Raw genomic sequence first — 19,656 nt, forward strand, 5'->3', positions numbered from 1 at the left:
CCCAAAGCCATGCTCATTTCACAACTGCTGAACTACTTGGGGTGGAGGGGCAGATGCTGGAAGCAATCTGGGGAAAGAATCAGCAGACACTGGCAGTTGATGATATGAGGGGAGAGCAAGACCAAATAAGAAGACAGTTCTCTTCTCTCCCCACAAACTGTGATACCACAGCTAAAACGTAAGGGAATGAGAGGGTGAGTGCACAGGCCCAGGCAGGGAAATCAGGGGAGGGGCTCTATGACTGAAGCTGGGCAACCCCTGGGCCTAGAAACAGCAACATCAGATCTACTGTGTCCTTCCCTTTACCAGGAACATCTGGGTACACTAGATGTCAGGTACTTTTCTCCTTTCCATGCCTAATGGGGCAGAGCAGCTCTGCCCGAACACGAGCAAAAATACCGGCAGCTGCCTAGTCAACCCCACTAGAATTGAATAAAATTAACTTGCAAAAGACAGCACGGTGTAACTAGCTTTGTGTTCCAACCTTTCTATATCTATTTAATTAAAGGCTCCTGTATAATGTGAACCCAATAGTCAGATTCATTAGACAGCGAGAACCTAATTCCACAACTGTTTTGCTAATGAAACCGCAGTCTACTTAGGAAGGTGGATCACACAGGGCGCTGGGCGCCGACGATACTCTGGGAAACGCGGGAGAGCATGAAGGTGGACTTTCCACTCTGTGAACCTGAAGGGAGCACCCAAGCTGGACCAAGACCCCGGCTGGCAGTGGGGACACTCGTGCTCTGATTAGGGACAAAGGCAGGCAGGAGGAGGTTGCCTGTGCTAATAGGAGCCAGTCAGGGCATCCTCGCCTACCTGAATGAGCCAGTAAGTGCATTCTCAGTCGCAAACTATCCAGGAACCGCTTTCCGCAGAGCTCACACCCGTACGTCTTCATCCCACTGTGCAGCTTCCTGTAGGGGAAAGGAAAAGATAGTTTGCTGCTGCTCTGGCTGGACAGAAGGCAGGCTTTGTGGCCATCATCCCTCCAGCAGGTGAACAGGAGGAAGGGAGATGAAGGGCATGGGAGCTGGAGATGGGCACTGATGGAGAAATATCCTGCATCCTCAGACAGCCTAAAGCTCTCCCTTTTCCCATGGACCCCTGCCAAGGAAGCATCTATTCCTGGTCTTGTCCAGGGGCTAGAAGAACAGGGCCCCTCCTACCGCTTCACTCACTGGCACATGCACGCGCACACACGCACACACACACACACACACACACACACACACACATATCAAATCCAATTTCAGAGAAAGGAAGGCAGGAGCACCAGGACAGTCAGACAGACGTAACACTCATGGTCAAACTAGTACAGCCCATACAGGGAGGCCACTGAGCCTGTTACCTCAGTCATATAGCACTGCCGTCACAGTGCTGTGGCTGTGCATATGCCTGGCTCCTCCGAGAGACCACTACTCAGGAGGGCTGTACCTATACCTTTTCTCTCTCATATCCCCAGCTCCCACTCCAGTGCTTGGTATAGAGCAGGCACTGAATAAGCTTGATGTCTTTATAGACATAAGATGCTTCTTTCTCAGAGCACCCAGATATTCTCAGGACCACAGTGACTCCCCAATACACACACTCCCCCGCATCCCAGGTCCATCTTTATGTCTTCTCTCTATTTCTTGCTGTGGGTTGAGCCCTAACAGAAAGAAAGGCTTCAAGAAACCAGATAACATTCTATAAAACAAAAGGTAGTAGTGATCGTTTTGGGCTTTCCAAAGTACTTTCATGCATGTTATCTCATTTTACTATCACTGCAATTCTGAGAGGTGGGTTTGACACATGTGATCACCCCAGGAAATCAGAGGCTCTGCTAACAACTGGTCACAGTCCCAGCCTGTAACAGTGCTCTGACCCCATTCTCAACCCAGGGCCTTTCCCACCAGAACCCACCGCTCGGTCAGGAGCCAGCAATGAAGCTGATAAGATGCACGGAAACAGGTGGGCTAGTGGGATGCTGAGTGCTGGGAAGAGGGTCTGTGCACAAAGCCCTTAGCTACTGGAGCTGGACTGTGGGCCACCTGGCCCGGAATATAGACTTTCCTCCCACCCACGCTCCTGTTCTCAGGCCCTTACATGCCTCTGCCAGATCCAGGATCCACCTCCACCCACCTCTGCACCTCGCCCACCTCCTCCCCAGGGGCCTGGCCCTGAGGAACAGGGCAGGCAATGGCAGCCAAGGGTAGGAGCCAAGGCGGAGGAGGGGCAGGCAGGAGGGCATACAAGGCCCCCTTAGAGCCAACATTCTACTGCGATCTGAATGTTGATGTGTTAAGACCACAGTAAAAGGTTGGAGAGCTGCTGGTACTGATATCAGATAAACGCAGGTAGCGAGAGGGAGTATCATACACTCAAGCCTACAGCACCCAGATCTGGGCCTCAGTGCCCCAGATCATGACAGCTAAACTAAGCCACCCACCACCACCACCTTCCAAATCCTGTAATGAGAATCCAGCAGTGTGTCAAAACCATGCAGGCTCCCAGGTGAGCCTCTTCAGCTCCATAGTCTCTGGGCCACAGTGACCTGAAGACAGCATGTGGCGTCCAGTGTGCATGGCCTCTGATAGCAGCCACGCCCAGTCCCCACTGCAGAGCTCTTTCTCAATCACAGTTTTGTTTGCTCATTTTCCCTTTACCTCCTTGCCAAAGACAACATATGATTTCTCAATCACACATACACACATACACACACACACCCTCATCCGTGACACTCTAGTGCACCCCACCCCCATGTTATCTTACTCCCTGCCACGGCTGATCCATCTCAATTGAGAAATAGTAACAGTACAGAACATTTTAACTGAACATTCTTAACTAAATATATTTCACAATGCTGGGCACTGGGACATGTCCTAACAGCATTCTGGGCAGAGCATGTGTTTAAACACAGCAGCCCTCCTTATCCAGAGGGGATACCTTCCAAGACCTCCAGTGGATACCTGAAACTGTGTACAGTACTGAACTCTATATACAGTTTTTTCCTATACATACACACCTATGATAAAGTTTAATTTATAAATTAGGCGTAGTAAGTGATTAACAACTAATAATAAATAGGACAACTAAAGACTAATAGAACTACTATAACAATATAGTGTAATATAAGTTATGTGAATGTGTTCTCTCTCGAAATATCTTATTTAAGTACTGGACTCGTCCTTCTTCTTGTGATGATGTGAGATGATATAATCCCTACATGATGAGATGAAGTGAGATGAATGGCTTAAGTATTGTGACATAGCATCAGGCTACTATTAACCTTCAGAAGATAAGTCAGAAGGAGGATCATCTGCTTCAGGTGATCCTAGATCTTCCAGACATGACGATGGCCAATAGTTGGATATGAGGAGCAAATGATGTCAATGGTTGGGAAAATTTAATATTTTCGGACCATCGTTGACCCGCAGGTAGCTGAAACCATGGAAGGCGAAACCACGGATAAGGGAGGGACTGCTGTGTGTACCCAGGCATATGAGTGTGTGTGTGCATGCACGTGTGCACACACATGCACGATAGCTGAGTATTAGTGTCACTTGCCAGGCATGACAGATGTTTGCATTTCTACGAGATGGTCCAGGGAGCCGCTAAAGCTCTATTTACAAGTGGTTCAGCAGGTGAACCTCTTGCCCACATTCATCGTCAGGGCTGGTGGAAGGCAGTATATAGGTTTCAGTCTTATTTATTTTCATCCTTCCCTTCACTAGGGATTCCTTAGCTCCCAAGAGTACCCATCCTTTAGGGGGTGGCTGTCTGGAGGAAAAGAAGGGCAAACAGCCGTTCGGATTTGTTTTCCAAAAAGACTCTGGAGTGACCGATTTTCAGCAACCATCGCCAGGATAAACAACCCCAACCTGCCCTTGGACTCTTGTCTCTTCTCCCTACAGATTCGACATCAAGTTTTTCACCCAGATGAACACTTTCTGGGTAACCCACTGCCTTTTTTTCAAATGAGAATGATTTGCCTGGCAATTGGTGGAAGTGGCTTTCTTGGCCAAGTGCACTGGCGTGGTGTGAAAGGTGACACACTCTTGCCCTCACTACAGAGGAGGCAGGGTACAGGAAAGAATGCTAGGCAGGTAGCCAGAAGACCAAGATCCTTACCCTGATTTGGCCATTAACATGCTTTTTAGGGCCTTGAAGAAATGATGCTATCACAATCTCTCTCCATTTTTTCACCTGTAAAATGATGTGGGTGATATCTAAGGTTTTGGTTCCTTACCCATATACTTTCACCTAGCCTCTAAGGAATTCCTCTAAGGGGCACTACTATTCTCTTTGAGACGCGTTCCACTTGTATGATGTCCCACGACACCCAGGCAGTCAGGCTAGGATAGTCCAAGCAAAAATTGACGCCTAGTCTCAGAAATCTATTCATTTAAAAACCTTCAATCCAGATGACCTGAGTTTCCTCCTTTTCTCACTTACAGTCTATCTTTCAGTGAAAGAAAACTTCCAGAACTCATCACCAACCTTTCCTTGGAATGATTCTGCTGCCATGCATTTCTCAGCCTTCAGAAACACATCCTATCCTATCTTATCCTCGGGGTAAGGAACTGGCCTACATCTGACCCACTAACTCAGTGCCCCACACAGGTTCCAGAGAGGAGTGTGGTGTCCATGTGATCCCTCAGGAGTACAAGAACAAAGGTCCTGCCCAGGCAGACACCAGGGCACAGCACAAAGTTCAGAAGAGAAAAGGGAGCGCCTCACAGGCCTGGTGGTTCAATGGAGCCCACTACTGGTCTGCTCATCTCTTGACTGTTCAGACACCAGGGGAAGAGAATTCTAATTCAAAAGAAAAGGAAATAGCAGAGAAGAATTTGAGTACATTCAAGGGACTTGGCGACCAATAGACTCTCTATGGCACAGTCTGCAGAATGGCCAATGTAGAAATAGAATTCCAACTGGTTTCTGGAGTAAAAGCATACATTTGTACGAACTAACGATCTGTCGCTCTTTAGACCACAACCTCCACTGCCATCATCATATCAGGCAACCAAAAGCATTTTGATTAAAATGGAAATTCTGTCCACCTCCTTCCTCCTCACCATACACAGTTGTATTTCCCTTGTCTGGTCCTGTCTTTTCACAAGGCCTAACTGCTCTTGGCCATCTGAGGTCATCAGGGAAGAAAAACAGCGGGGCCACTTTTTCACCTTTTAGAATGCTGCCTTGGTTTTCACACTCTCTCCTCTGAGAAGCAGCAACACTGCTGAACGCTGTTTTGAAAGTAACCCAGTTCTAGCAGGGCCCAGGCACCCCCATTCTGTGCTCAGTGGAGGATCCAGCTCCCCTATCAACTTCAGGTCTTCACCATCCACTTTCGGGCAGCAGGCTCAAGTTTCTCCCCACCCCCAGCACTGCCCGACCAACAGACCATACGTGGCCCTTTGGGTAAACTCACCTCGAGTTTAACACATTTTCGCTTACGTCCAAAAAAATAAAGAAAAAATGAACCCCTAACAGGTTCCTAGCTATTTCCTCAAGAGACCTGAATCATAATGAGAAATTAAGGCCACGTAAATGGGAACCTTTTAACAAGTAACCAGAGAGAAAGACTCATTCCTTCTCACTGATTTTCAACCACACAACTCTCACAAATAAAACCAAGCTGGCAAGTACATGCCCATCCCAATCATCTTTGTGCTACTGTGAGTCTAAAAATTTATAAAGATTTTATCTGCTTTATACTGTAAATGATACAATGGCAGAAGCCATGTTTATTTTTCTTCTCTTTCACAGGACCTAGTTTAGAAGGGACTGTTCAATCCTGCCAAAGAAATTCTTCTATCTAAAGTGGGGTCTAGGCATCCATCCCTCTTCTCATCTTAACAATATTCTAGGTACAAGAGCTTCATGGGCAGTCTCCAACCCAGTGCTGGACCCTGTCCTATGGCTCCTGAAGTCCACATAAGGAAGGCCAATGGCTCTTTTATAGCAGCATAAAGCCTGAGCTTCAAACAAGCATCTCATCCCTCAGAATCAGCCTTCACCTCCCACAGTCCACTTAGAACACAACAATAGAGTAAGTGACAGCAAGCAGAGACCGAAGCCAAACTCCCCACTCTCGGCCTCCAGCCACGGCTGACCGTAACAGCTGCTCCCTAAGGGAAACATCTCTATCTACCCTCTGCAGGAGAAGCTCAGCCCACCACTGTCCCACACAGCTGGGGACCACAAGAAGAATGCTAGGGAAAAGCACAACAGTACCATGTGCCTGAGAGAAGAGTTCAAGGCCCAGCACAGCCAATGTTGCATTTATTCCCAAATTTCTCTGCCCAGAGACATACACAGTCAGAGCAGGCCAATGGGAGGCATGGAAAGTTTAGATGGAAATTCCATTCCAATAACCCAATGGCTACATTCCCTCGCTCTCCTCCTGGGGAGCTGAAGTTGTCTGAGCTATGAGCTCCGCTGGGCAGACCAGCACTGAGAACGAGGATCTGTCACTGGAGAAAACAAATGAGAAGGCACACCATAGCTAGACCACCCAACCATCCACCTTTGAATGAGAAAAAATAAAGTGGGGAATCCATCCTATAAGAGCTTTGATAAGGTAATGTTTGCCTCCTTCTCAGTTTAACTGACTCTACCCCCTGAATCAACATTCAGCTCAGGCCAGTGCGGCCCTGAAAGTCCTTCGAATTCACCCCTCTCCTTGGTCTGAGCTGCTTCACATACAGAAGGCAACCTGATGCTTGGGACGTTTGCTTTCTGATCACGTGACCATCAACTTAACCTACTCCGTGCTTCTAGGGGTACTCAAGACAGAAAAGGATGAGACAGGAGATTCTGTGAATCAGATCCAAACCAAGGTCTTTGCTCAAAAGCCTGCTGCCTGCATCGGAACCAACACTCTCCATGGTCCTCTATTTACCATAGGAACCCAGCTCCCACAGAAGCCTCCTGCTCCTCCCTTAAGCAGCACCTGGCCAAGTGGCAATGACTTGCTGCCATGTCTCCCCACGTGGGCACAGTGTGAGGCCAGTCTCTTCACGAAGCTCTGCCTCTTGAAATGCTCTCAGTCTTGAAAGCAAACCATAAGCCCAGTGGGAAGAAAACTTCCCCTAGCCTCGCTTACCTCTCCAAGTAGAAACATAAGAGAGAGGGAAGACTGTACTTACTTCACAATGGGCTTACTCTTTTCCCCCAGGCCCTTAAATCCAAAAGGAACCTTCATGGTCCATTTATCTTTAATTCAAATGACAAGAGGAACGCCAAATAGTCAATGACATTCTGGGCTCTAACTTTGAAAGGAAGAGATGAATGAAAAGTTATTAGGCTACTGGGGATTTAGTTGCAAAAGCTACTTCCAGAGAGATTGTGGGGTGTTTCCCTGTGCGGTTCAATCTCCTGTACTTTCTCCACATCTCATTGTGGGGAAGAAATACTCTGAACAGAGCCTGTTCCACTAGCGGCCTCCAACCTAAGCCAGAGCAGGTCATTCACAGGACACCTGGAATACTCAGGGAATATTCTTTACCTTGTAAGGGTGACATTGTATCGCCCCAAGGAATGTCTCCTAATGCTACCAGGAATGATGTATTCCAGCCCAGGTGGGTCCTTAGTCACACCCAGTGTCATTCTCCTATGTACTTCCTTGGAACATCGAGTCCACGATTCAGGACTAAGGCGTTTATAAATTCTTCAAAACTATAAGCTCCTTGAGGACAGGAACCGTGACTCTATTTCTGCCTCCCAACCCCTAAGCACAGGCAGGCAGACAGAGCAGATGCGTGAAAGGCTACTGCTGGGGAAGCTGCTGCTAACCACCCTAAGGCAGAGAGATAGCTGACCACTAAAACCCTGCCCCAGGACTGCCTGGAATCAGAGAGGAGGCCTGCTACCTCTGGGAAGAAAAAGCCCGAGATAGTTCCAATCTTGGCTATAGCACGGGTCACTTTCATTTTCTCAAGGCATACGAGAAATCATCCTTTTACCCATTTTTTTTTTTAAACGTTGAGATTAGAGTCATTTGACAAGCTGTGAATGCTTAGCTGGTATTACCACAAATTATCCTTCTAGCATAGAGTTCATTGCTCCCTGACTAGTCAATATTAATAAACATTACCGAATGCTTTTACAACACAATTTATTTTTTAATACAGCTCTTTATGTATGCCATAAAGTAAATATACCAATAAAAGACAAGGATATCAAACAACAGATTTAAAAAGCAAGCCAGAACTAACCAGAGTGATAGTTAACACCTCCCATGCTGGGGGATGGGGGTAGGGAACACAGCAAGTGTCCCTCTGCTGGACATCCAGACCAGACCAGGGGAGCTATGTTAGATGGTGGCCATTTGGTTATTTTGGAGTCTTTTAAAGGAAGGAGAGAGGATATCAAAGAAGGTCCATTTTCTCAAGAATCATCTAGATTAAAAGTGGCACACTGACTGAAATACTGGACCGGTGGCAGGATACTTGGTTTTCACTCCGGCTCTGCCAGCAACCATCCAATTACTTTGGTCAAACCACTCACCCCTTTCTAGATCTCACATTACACATTTGCAACAATGCGAGGGTTGAGTTAGATGTTTCTTAGGTCCTTTCCAATCAGATTTATGAAACAGAAAGGCTGTGGGGCTCTCATGGGCCTCTAACTTCCTTCATGAAGGACCCATACCAGAGTCATTCCTACTCCGTCACCGAGCCTAGAATGTAGGAGGGACTCAGTGCATTTTTACTGAATGAATGAACAAACAAACATGAAAGAGAATTTGAAGAGAAAAACGTAGAGGCAAAAAGCCCCACCCTACCCTAAAAAAAAAAAACAAAATACACACACACATACAAGAACAATTGTCCCTACTGTCTACAACAGAAGGCCCCCTTGAGGTTCTTGGAAAGAAAGCCACGCATCCTGACTTGGCCTGGGATCAAGGCTAACTTGGAGCTGACTGAGGAGTGGAGGGAGCTGTCCTGAGGCTTGAAAATATGAGGCAGGACAATGGCATTCCCCACGGCCATAACCGTACCAAGTGCAGTGCTTTCAGATAAGACTGGCTGAGACTGTGCAAATACGATGTCAGCCATGACAAAGGGGCATGCTGATCCATCCCCCCGCAGCAACTGCTCAAAGAAGGATCTTCATGGCTGCTGAGCACCAGGAGGCCTGGGCTTCTGCCTGTTACATAACTGGTCCTTTGTTTTAAAATACGGAGTTCTCCTAAGTCGTTTATTTGAAATATCTCTATCAACAAATTTCACCAAGAACAAAAGTTTTTCATTTGTGTACTGGGCTTTAGGATGATCTTATCGCACACAATCTCATACAGTCTCTTTCAACAAGGTCTTAGCGTGCTTATCTGCAAAGTTCCTGGTAGCCAAATATGATTGAAATGTTCTATTTATGCTCACTGGATTAAGGAGATGTTGCAAAACTGCACAAAAACCTGGCAGATGTAAGCAAGGTATTACAGCCCGGGCAGTTAAGATCTGAGGGAAAGAGATCAATACACACTTTTGTAGTTTTCTTTCTTTTTCCTTTTTCATTTTCTTAAAGAAATGAGAAAAGTTGTGCTTTTAGAAAATGGAAGAGGAAAAATAGTAATATGCCTTGCGATGTATAGCTTCTCAGAGCTTTCTCAAATCCAAAACAGGGCACCATAATGTGCTTGATGATGTCAACCCAAGGGAAACAAAAATAAATCCAAAATTCCAGATCCTAACAGGCCCTATAAGGGAAATGAACTATGGTTATAGATGAACAGAGTTTTGCTTTTTCTCTCTCTCATACCCATAAGAGGCTTTCAACCAGCACAAGAGCCAACTTCTGGTGAAAACAGTTTTCAAAAAGCTGTAGATTCCTCCTTTATCTTCCTGTTTTGCCTGGGTGTGAGGAGGAAACATCGTCTCTTGGTTATCTAAGCTTATTTTTACACGTTCTCACTTTAGCCAGGAAGCCAAAATGCTACCTTCACATCCCACAGACCAGCCATGGATCCGCAGAGACTGTTGAAAATAACTGAGTCTTATTAAGGGCCTAAGAAGAAAGTTCCTACGGAATTAAACCCTTCTGAAAGCCTTCTTAATGTATACTGCCTCATTCTTTCTGCCTTACTACAATGAAAATTAAATTACTTTTCTATGAGGATTCTGAGCTATAGAGCCATGATGCTAAACATCCGTTATGAACACAAAATAAGAGATTGAGCAGATTAACCTGTACAGACACCAAATCACATTGTGAAAGTTGCCATTTTGGTGAAAGACAAAGGCAAAACCAAGAAGATATTCGTTTATTCGATGGCCCTTTTTTCTTCTAGCAAAAATGCAAAAAAAAAAAAAAAAATCCAGTCAGTTAAAGTTTTATAATAATACTGCTAATGCATTTATATATCACATGTGACTTTGAAAGGGCTTCCTGAAGATCATCTCAACCACCCTGTGGCTAGGCCAGAGAGTGCTGTCCCCGTTTTGCGGATGAGGAATATGGGGGCTGACTTACTTTCTCGTGTAAGTAGGTGCAGGTCTCCAAGTCTCTTACCTCAGGATCCACCTCAGGATCCACATTCACATTTCCATCCACTGGAGGAAAGACCATCCGCTCTGCCCATAATGTCCTCCCAGAGCCGCCCCCTAAAAGGTGCAGCAAGAAAGGATACAGAGAGTACACCTGGGAATCACCCAACCCTAAACAAAGAGAAGCAAAAACAGGGGAACCACTAAGCCGAATGATGGCACCCAGAGTCCAAGGCCAGGCTGAGTCTCCAAGGAACTTTATAACCTCCTACAACGGGGGTCTCCCCAACCCCCGGGCCGTGGACCAACACCAGTCCTTGGCGTGTTAGAAACCAGGCCGCACACTGCACGCCGCACAGCAGGAGGTAAGTGGTGGGGGAATCAGTAAAGCTTCATCTGTATTTGCAGCCGCTCCCCAGTGCCAGCATCATGGCCTCAGCTCCACCTCGGATCATCGGGCATTAGATTCTCATAGGAGCACCAGTCTCCGATACCAAAAACGTTGGGGACCACTATCAAGGAAGGCACAACGCTTCATCCCCTTCCTACTGCTGTTTACTTTCTATCTGTTAAGCATCTACTGTGTGCCAGGCTCTGGGAAACTAAGATTGCACTTGAACTGCAATCCATCTAAGTAGGATCTACATCAAAACTAGTCTCCATTATTGTACTTTATTGATTTCCTTTACAGCACTTAACACAACTCACAGGTGTATATTGGGTTTTTACTAGTATTCTTTATTTCCTCCTAGACCATAAGCTACATGAAGGCAGAAACCATCTGTTGTATCCTCAGGGGGCCTGGTACAGAGTAGGCATTCAGTACATATTTTTAAGTCACAGCTTTATTGAGATATTATCCACATATCATAAAAGTCACACTTTTAAAGTGCACCAGTTGGTGGTTTTTAGTATATTCACAGAGCTGTGCAACCATCACCACTATCCAATGCCAGAACATTTTCATCACTCCCCCCATAAAAAAACCCTTCCAGATACCTATTAGCAGTCACTCCCCAGATCCCTCATTCCTCCAGTCTCTGGCAACCACTAATCTGTATTTTTCTACGGATTTGCCTATTCTGAACATTTCATACAAATGCAATCATACAATACGTGGCCTTTTGTGTCTGGCTTCTCTGAGTATGTTTTCGAGGTTTATCTATGTCATAGCATGTTATCAGTATTTCATTTCTTTTTATTGTGGCATAATAGTCCATTGTATAGCTACGCCACATTTAATTCATCTTCATCAGATGATAGACATGTGGCTGTTTCCACCTTTTGGCTATTATGAATAATATGGCTCTGAACATCTGTGTACAAGTTTTATCTGTGGACCTATGCTCTCCTGGTTATATGCCTAGAAGTAAAATTACTGGGTCAATGGTAACTCTGTGTTTAACCTTTTGAGGAACGGCCAGACTGTTTTCCAAGGCAGGTGCACCATTTCATATACCTATCGGCAATGTATGAGGGTTCTGATTTCTCAGTACATTTTTGGACTAAATGAATAAATGAATGAAGATTCCTGCTGCTGAAAAGCCACCAGAGAAAGAGATAAATTTCCAAGGCTCCTTGGTAAACTAGCATCCTCATCTGCAGACATGACATGCCACACTCGTGTTTAACAGAAACCCCAAAGAAGGCTATTTATATTTAGTTCATTCTAGAGAGAATCAAATGAAAAATGAAGACAGGAAAGTAAAACACCAGATAGCTCAAAGTGGGTAATACCTTCACATATGATTTCCACCCCCACCTTCCACCCCATGACCAGACTCAATAATTTAATAACACATACTCCTTAAATAGATGGAGTTGAAAAAATATGAGCAGGATCCCAGCTCCACTGCAGCTGACTCTGATTGGGTCAGAAATGAGGGGAGCTTTATTTGACAGCTCTGATGTCTATGATGGGAAGTGTGAAAATATACTCATAATACTAAGATGAAAACACGCCTGCAAACAAAAATATCCCAAACCCTAGGAGAGAGACCCACAGAGCTGAGAGCACAGGCCAGCCTTAAAAGCTAGGCTGGCTGCTCTTCCTGAGTTTGTTCAAGGGGGCAGGGTGTCCCGGAGCAGGCTGTGGGGAGAAGCTCTGTTAAGGGTCTCCCAAACTTCTTTCTTTCCCTTTTTTCTCTCTTTGTATAAGAAGTCCGCTGTATTCCTTTCTGCACAGACTCCTTGCAAAGAACAAACAAACAAAGGCTGGGACGGAGCAAGGCCCCTTGCAAGCTGCAGGTAATTAAAACGGCCTGTAAATGCCCCAGCAGAAAGCACTTCAAAGAGACAGTAATTCCAGCAATGGCCAGTCAAGACTGTGTGGTGTAAAAATTATGAGTTTTCCCAACGGGGAGCTTTGTGTGAAAAGGACAGGGGTTGGTGGCAAAGGGACCGTGAGCCACACAGAGGAGACTTACAATTGGTGTTCGTGCCCAGTGTGCTTGGGACTGCGTATGTGTGTTTGTGTGTGTGGCACGCAGGCGGGCAAGAGAAAGGGAGACAGTGAGCGTGTGTGTGAGAGAGCACACATTTATCAACACCAAGAGGCTCCAAGCCTGTAGGCATGGAGATAAAAGGAAAAATAAAATAAAAGCAACAAATATGCATCCTCTCCCCCTGCTGGGCCTAGTTTTCACAGGGAGAAGTACCAGGCAGCTTGCCTGCTTCGCCGGCTCCTAACTCGTAAGCCTGCCGACCAGGCGTGCATGAAACGCAAAACACCGGCCACTCCGGGCCCGGCAACGGCCAAGACACAGGGGCCTCTCTGGATATTCTCAGATTTTCCATCCCACAGAGACACATACCGGCGACACATCGCAAGCTATGCTATCTTAAAACAGAGTATGGAGAAAAGGAGGACATTCTTAACCTTGACTCTGACCGCATTTACTAAATCTTCCCTGTTGCCCACCTGGTGTCCCTGTCCCCAGGGGATGCCATGACCAGTTCATGCTGTGGAGCTGATACACGTAAAAACAGAGGTGGCAGCCCTGATACACAGGGACTCTGGCCTCACTCTTATAATACACAACACAGAAAACCCAACGGACACACACATCGGTGATCACCTGACCGTAACGTCACACATCTTTTTTTTTTTTTTTTTAAAAGCTTACCACTAGTGTATTTGTTTCTGTGTTCTCTCTATAGGGACCTAACGTCCACAAAGAGACATTTAGCCAGGCAAGAGAGTTAATATCACGAGGGGCCTCCCCTGGTCCCTCCACTCTCAAAGCTGGTTCATTTCAGCCCATCATGTGCATCTATTGCTGCACTGACGGCACCGGGGCTGCATCTGCTGGCTTGTCTGTCTCTCCAACTCAATGGATAACTACTTGAAAACAGAGCTTTGCCTCATTTCTCTACATTCTTAAGCCTAGCAAAGGCCATCAGTGGGTGCTCAAGACATGCTCCAGGTGAGCAGGTGGGTGCATGCTTCTTGGCCACGCTACAGGTCACGAATAAGTCAGGACACGGATGGGCGCCACTCCACATCGTGCGTAGAGCCTGGTGCGCACAGCTGTTCCTCACCCTCGTCAGGCAGCTGAGAACTCAACGCGGCCATGGAGCCTCGGAGCCTGCGAGCAAGCCCAAGCCGAAGCTCGCAGAAGCAGCAAAGAAACCCACACTAGCCAGTGGCTTTATTTCCCCATAAACAAAATCCTGTTCTGCCTCCCTCACAGCCGCACTCACTAACTCCTCCCTGACATTGCTGGCTTTAAGCCCACACATAAAAATGTCCTTTACCATTTTTATTTAATGAGCTTTCATTTTCCTCCCCTTCTTTGTAAATGAGAAAGGAAAGCCCACCTCTTAATGGGGATGGGGGAGAGGAAGCAAAGTGGAATCTTTTAAAAATGGGCCATAACTTCATGAAAAGCTTTCTCCTCGACACCACCCCCAACCCACCCCCGCCCTCCACAAGTCCTCGAGGCCCTCCATCCTCCCTGCCTCCTCCTTTCTCGCCATTCAAAACAAGATGCATGGATTTTGGACATTTGATTACTTTTAAGTATATATTTTCTCCTCAAATAGACTAAATACAATGGTTAGGAAATGTGACAGAAAACTATTCGGAGCCATTTATTGCCTTAATACCCACCTTTGTCCAACAGGCAGTTTTGACAACAGCGATAAATTCCAAATTTATGTCAACAGAGCATATGTTGAACACCTCATTTCTGAGCTAAAGCGGCATGCTGCCCTATAAATCACCGTTCTGTTTGAAATGAAAGTAGATTACAGGCCTGTGTTATTGAGCAGTTAGAGCTATAGTCATATAAATCAGAACTTTTAACTCTAGGCAATCCGTTGTGCAATTAACTAAAGGGTACTTTGTCATTTCAAGGCTTCTGCACAGTCTTGGCAGAGCTCAGAGCTACTGGGGAAGGGGGTGGAAAGAAAGGAAAAAAGTTTTTAGGCTACAGGCAGGTTCTCAATTGCAGTGTCCATCACGCTGCACGATATCTTACTACCTTCCGCCCCACCCCCAACCTCCACCCCTGCCAGAAACTGCGTGGACTGTGCACTGGCAAAGACAAGTTCTTAATCAGCATCTGCCACAAAGACAACATCATGCCGAGGATTTGTCACCAAGTCACCTCTGCAATCCCAGTGCCTTCTCATTCATTAATCAGGTATTTCCTGAGCATAAGCCCCATGCATAACATCATCTTAGCTGCTAAGATGATGCCAGAGATGTGAGAATAGTAATGCAAACAATAATATTAAGATGATATTGAGAATAGAGAAGAACGAAGAACAAGTGTATATAAGACATACTCGAGCACTTTACTTATATGCCTGACATTTTTCTGTGCATTCTCACACATTATTTCATCTGATCCTTGGAACAACACAATGAGGTGTGGATTATTTTTATTTCTGTTTTGCTGAGGAAGAACCTGAAGCACAGGAAGTAAACAACCTTCCCAAGGTCATAAAGCTTTCAAGTGGCAGAGACCAATACAAACTGAGTTAGTAGAAGAAAAAGTTTAAGAACACCAAGCCCTGATTGCAAATTCCAGGTCTACAATTTATTAGTCTTAAGATGCTGGGGTTCTCTAAACCTCAGTTTTCTCATCTGTCAAGTGGGATTATACTATTGTTATCTCAGAGGATAGAAAAATGAGATTGTGCATGTAAAAAGATAGTACCGTATTGGGAACATAATGTACTAAATAAACATTAGCTGGTATAATTCCCTGGCCAGTATATATCTTAGCTGGTGAGAAAGAAACAAAGAATCCTGAAAGGGGTATGTGGTGATGTGCCAAATGTCAACAAAAAACCAATGTGTGAATGCCCGGAAGAGGAGCACATCAATAGTGGGTAGGGTGGCTAGAGATGGCTAAGGACATGGTGAGATTGAGCTGGTCTTTTCAGGGGCTTTGTAAATTCTGAAGGGCTTTATATATCTACCCAGGTTAGGGAATGTTAAAAATGGAAAAGGCTTGGATAAGGGAGAATGTTCCACGTGATGGAGGTGTCAGAGGAGCCAAGAAGACGTGCCATTAGGAACGAGCAAATCGTGCTGAACAAGCCTTTGGGAGATTGGCCTGGTTTATCCAGAGCAGCCAGGTGGAGAGTGGGTGAGGATAAGCTTGCAGAGGTCTTAGAATGGGCTGGATTATGCCGGGTCCTACAAAAGAGGCTGACTTTGATCTCAGCACTGCATGATCGAGCAGCCACCCAAACCCTCCTCAGAACAACTGGGCTGTCTGGGAGTGGAAAGCTCCGTGTGGGCGGGGGCCATGGAAGGAGAGGGACAGAGGAAAGTGCCTAAATTCTGTATTGAGAATGAGGACATTTCCAAAGACAGTAGTCAGGTCAGTCTTCCAGAACAAAATGCCAACACGATATCCCTGCCATGCATCTGTAAGATACCTGAGTTCCCCAAGAAGGTATGAGAGATTGGAACAAACTATCTGTCTCTTTCTGTTGTCTAGCATACGTGCCTGGCTCTGTGGAGTACAAGCCAACATGGCAGAAAACTCAGAAGAGCTGCTGCTTCTGTTTGCTACCTGGCAGCATCATCCATCCTATTAAACAGGCCATCATCCACAGATCGGAATGCAGATGGCAACAAGAACATGCGGTGAGGGAGCTACGCTGTGTCACTTCTTTCCCTTAGTCACCTGGAGCTCATACCAGCTCAGTGTGGTTGGAAAACAGGAAAACCAGGTCCCATTTCTCTCACGAGCTTAGACAGATTAAGAATCAATTAGGTATTTACTTGGCAAAGTTAAATATACAACAAAAGCACAGGACAACAACCCGGCCTCTTAAATCGTACCATCTAGTTGAAGAGAGAAGACAATACCCAAAATCATATAAGCCAGTTCTTACATGCTCAAATGTCAGCCCGACTGCAAGTGCCAGAGTCAGGGGGGAGCCAAAAACTCAGAGGCTTCCTTGAGGAGGTGGGATCAAGGCTGGGCTCAGAAAACACTAAGGATGAAACAGGGAGAGAAGAGAAGACACTTCAGACGAGAGCGACACAGGCACAAGAACAGCATCACTCCTGAGCAAGGAGCAGCCCGTCCAGAGACAGGAGAGCTGGAGCCGAGGTGAGTATTGTGGAGTCACGTGAGATGCCTTTAGACCAGAACTCTAGAAGGAGGGAAAAGCAGGCACAGAGGGAGACATCGCAGGTTCCTGACAGAGGAGGGAGGGAGACATAAGGATCGTGGTGGTTCGAGAGCAGAGGTCTGACATACTCGAGAAGCCCTCAATGCCTAACCTTCCTATACGACATGTGGCACTAAAGAACAGCTGGCCTTGGAGACGGGCCAGACACTTGCTCTCCGACCTCCCCCACAGGCTCCCATTCACAGACAAGTGGATTCCCCACAGGAATATCAGGCGACAGGGCCTTCCTGCCACCCACTCTGTTTGGTCTCTTGCCAGGGTATTCTGTCTTGCCCCATAGCTGGATGCCAACAAGGCAAGAAAATGCTGGACGGAAACCAGCACCCTCCCTAAGAATCCCCTTCTGCACACACGTGGATGAGCGGGCACGTACCCACAACACACCCCATCCATCGCCATCTGGCTGAGCAACTGCTGGTCTCCGAGAAAAAAACGGGGAAAAAGGAAACCTCTTAGAGTATTTGTTTAATATCTGAAAAGTAGGAGAGCAGATGAACTATACAAGTTTAATTTAGAAAATCATTGAGGAACTATTATAGTAAAATGAGGCTTCCAGTATCCAAATAAAGCTGAAACAATCACACTGAACAAACTGGCAGGGCTGGCGAATGAAGGCGCTATGGAGAGGAAGGAAGGAAGTACGATAAAAATAATAACTGGAGGAAAAGAGGAAGTCGTGAGGTGCCCGGGGAGAGCAGCCCCCCTTCCCCTTCAGGGCAGAGGACCATCTTGACCAATGAGCAATGGGAAATGCACGAATCAAAGTGACAAGCTGGAGAAGGGTCTCCCTCAGTCTACCCAAGTGTGGTCTCCACATTCCTATGACCCCTCATTCTTACGTATCCACTTGCATCCCATGATTTTCATCATATAAATCCTCAGAAAATAACCTCTGGAGGAGGAAGATGCGGACGTCAACCCCTTTTTGAGATAGAAAACTGGGAGGCGGGACAGGTGAGGAGCAGCGCCCTTAGAGGAAGGGAACAAGGAATGGCAGTTACATTCAAAGTTGACAAATAGTTATTACCTACTAAATGCAAGGCATAGTGTTAGCCACTGTGGAAAGAGTCAAAGAGATGTAAATCTGCAGGCTGTACCTTCAAGGACCTTAAAACTTGATAGGGAATGTAAGATGTATGCGTGTAAAAGATTAAAAACCAGTACAAGCTAATAACATATGACAAGAACAACGGCGATACAGGGCTAAATGCTAGATGAACAGTACTGTAAGTTTTAAACTCAGGTTCCAAGCAATGAAGCAGAAAAGCCCCCTCTCTGCCTAAGGTTTACTGTTGTCTGGGAATACCACATCCATCTTCAAACCCCAGGCCTCCTTCCTGTGGCTCTTCCATCCTCTCCTGAATCCATCACAAAATTCTATCAAGCTGGAAATACTAATCCTACCGACTCTTCAGTCACATGGTCTGTTTTTCTCTAAAATGGCTAACCTCAGGGTTAAACCCCATAACAATACTAAGAATCATTTCCCACCCTACTATGCCACCTGCTTTTCTTTCCAGCTTGGGAATGGAAGACTGATGGGTGGGTCTCTCGATAACTCTCAGGCACCTTTTCATCATGGTCCTTGACAGGCTCCTCCCCAAAGGCCCCAAAGGCCACTCCGTGCTCACTGCCTTCTTCATGAGCCAGCTCACCTGAGTGTCCCCTCTGCACTTCTCACCAATGCAGAACATGGGGCTCAGTACACTCGTCACCAGAATAGGGGAATGTGCTCAGAGCAGCCAGGCAGGACCGTTCTCCGACTCTGCACCACTCACTAGGGCACAGGGAGACTCCAGCGGTAGCGTAGTTCTTCACTGCCACTGCTACATTGGTTTCTCCATAGAATCCATCCTTATTCTCTCTGCCCAAAGACAAGGACATGGTCAACCTTAATGAAATAAAGCATAATAGAGTGGGCAGGCAACTCCATCTCCCTTCCAGAAGATAATCTAATTCACACGCTCATTGTCTTGCTGGAAACCTCCAGGCCTCTCTCTACAAATGGGTGGGAAGGATTAGGAAGTGAAATGATCCAGAAATCCTCAGGTCTAGTCATATAAATACTTAATTATCACCTGAACATCCACGTCATGTCACTTCGGTATAGCCAAATCAGTATGTGGTCAAGTTCCTTCTCCAGTGAGGCTGAGAGATGGAAAGTACCACAGGCAGCCTTTTTATCTTTCTTGTTTACTGCTCACTCCCTTTCTTTCCCAAGACATGTGCATCTGGGAGAGGCCAGGAGAGCTGGGGAGAGGGGGAGCTGTGTGAGCGGGGGTGGGGGCAATGGCTTCTTTAACTGGCTGTTGGCTATGACCTTAATCCTGACAATGAGGTTTAGTTTCTCCTTTGGTAGAGAGATGAGAGCAACAGACTTCAAATGATACATAATGGTTGGTCTCCTGAACAATGTACCCCAAAGGTCACCCTGCATGCGAGAAATAAGAGAAGATACAGATGCAGTGTCTGTTTCCATAATAGTTTAACCTTCTGATAATCAGAGACCTGAGAGGTC

General features: G+C 46.2%; 1 protein-coding gene across 2 annotated transcripts in view; it reads right to left on the reverse strand.

The window, feature by feature from the left end:
* The window catches only part of ZBTB16 (zinc finger and BTB domain containing 16), a 179,253-nt gene that overhangs the window by 90,185 nt on the left and 69,412 nt on the right, over window positions 1-19,656 (reverse strand). For both annotated transcript variants that reach the window (XM_011365373.2, XM_011365374.2), the window contains exon 3: window positions 820-917. In XM_011365373.2, coding sequence (XP_011363675.1) covers window positions 820-917 — 98 coding nt within the window. The remainder of the gene's footprint in view (window positions 1-819; window positions 918-19,656) is intronic.

Source organism: Pteropus vampyrus, unplaced genomic scaffold, assembly GCF_000151845.1.
Source record: "Pteropus vampyrus isolate Shadow unplaced genomic scaffold, Pvam_2.0 Scaffold110, whole genome shotgun sequence".
In the NCBI taxonomy this organism is placed as follows: domain Eukaryota; kingdom Metazoa; phylum Chordata; class Mammalia; order Chiroptera; family Pteropodidae; genus Pteropus; species Pteropus vampyrus.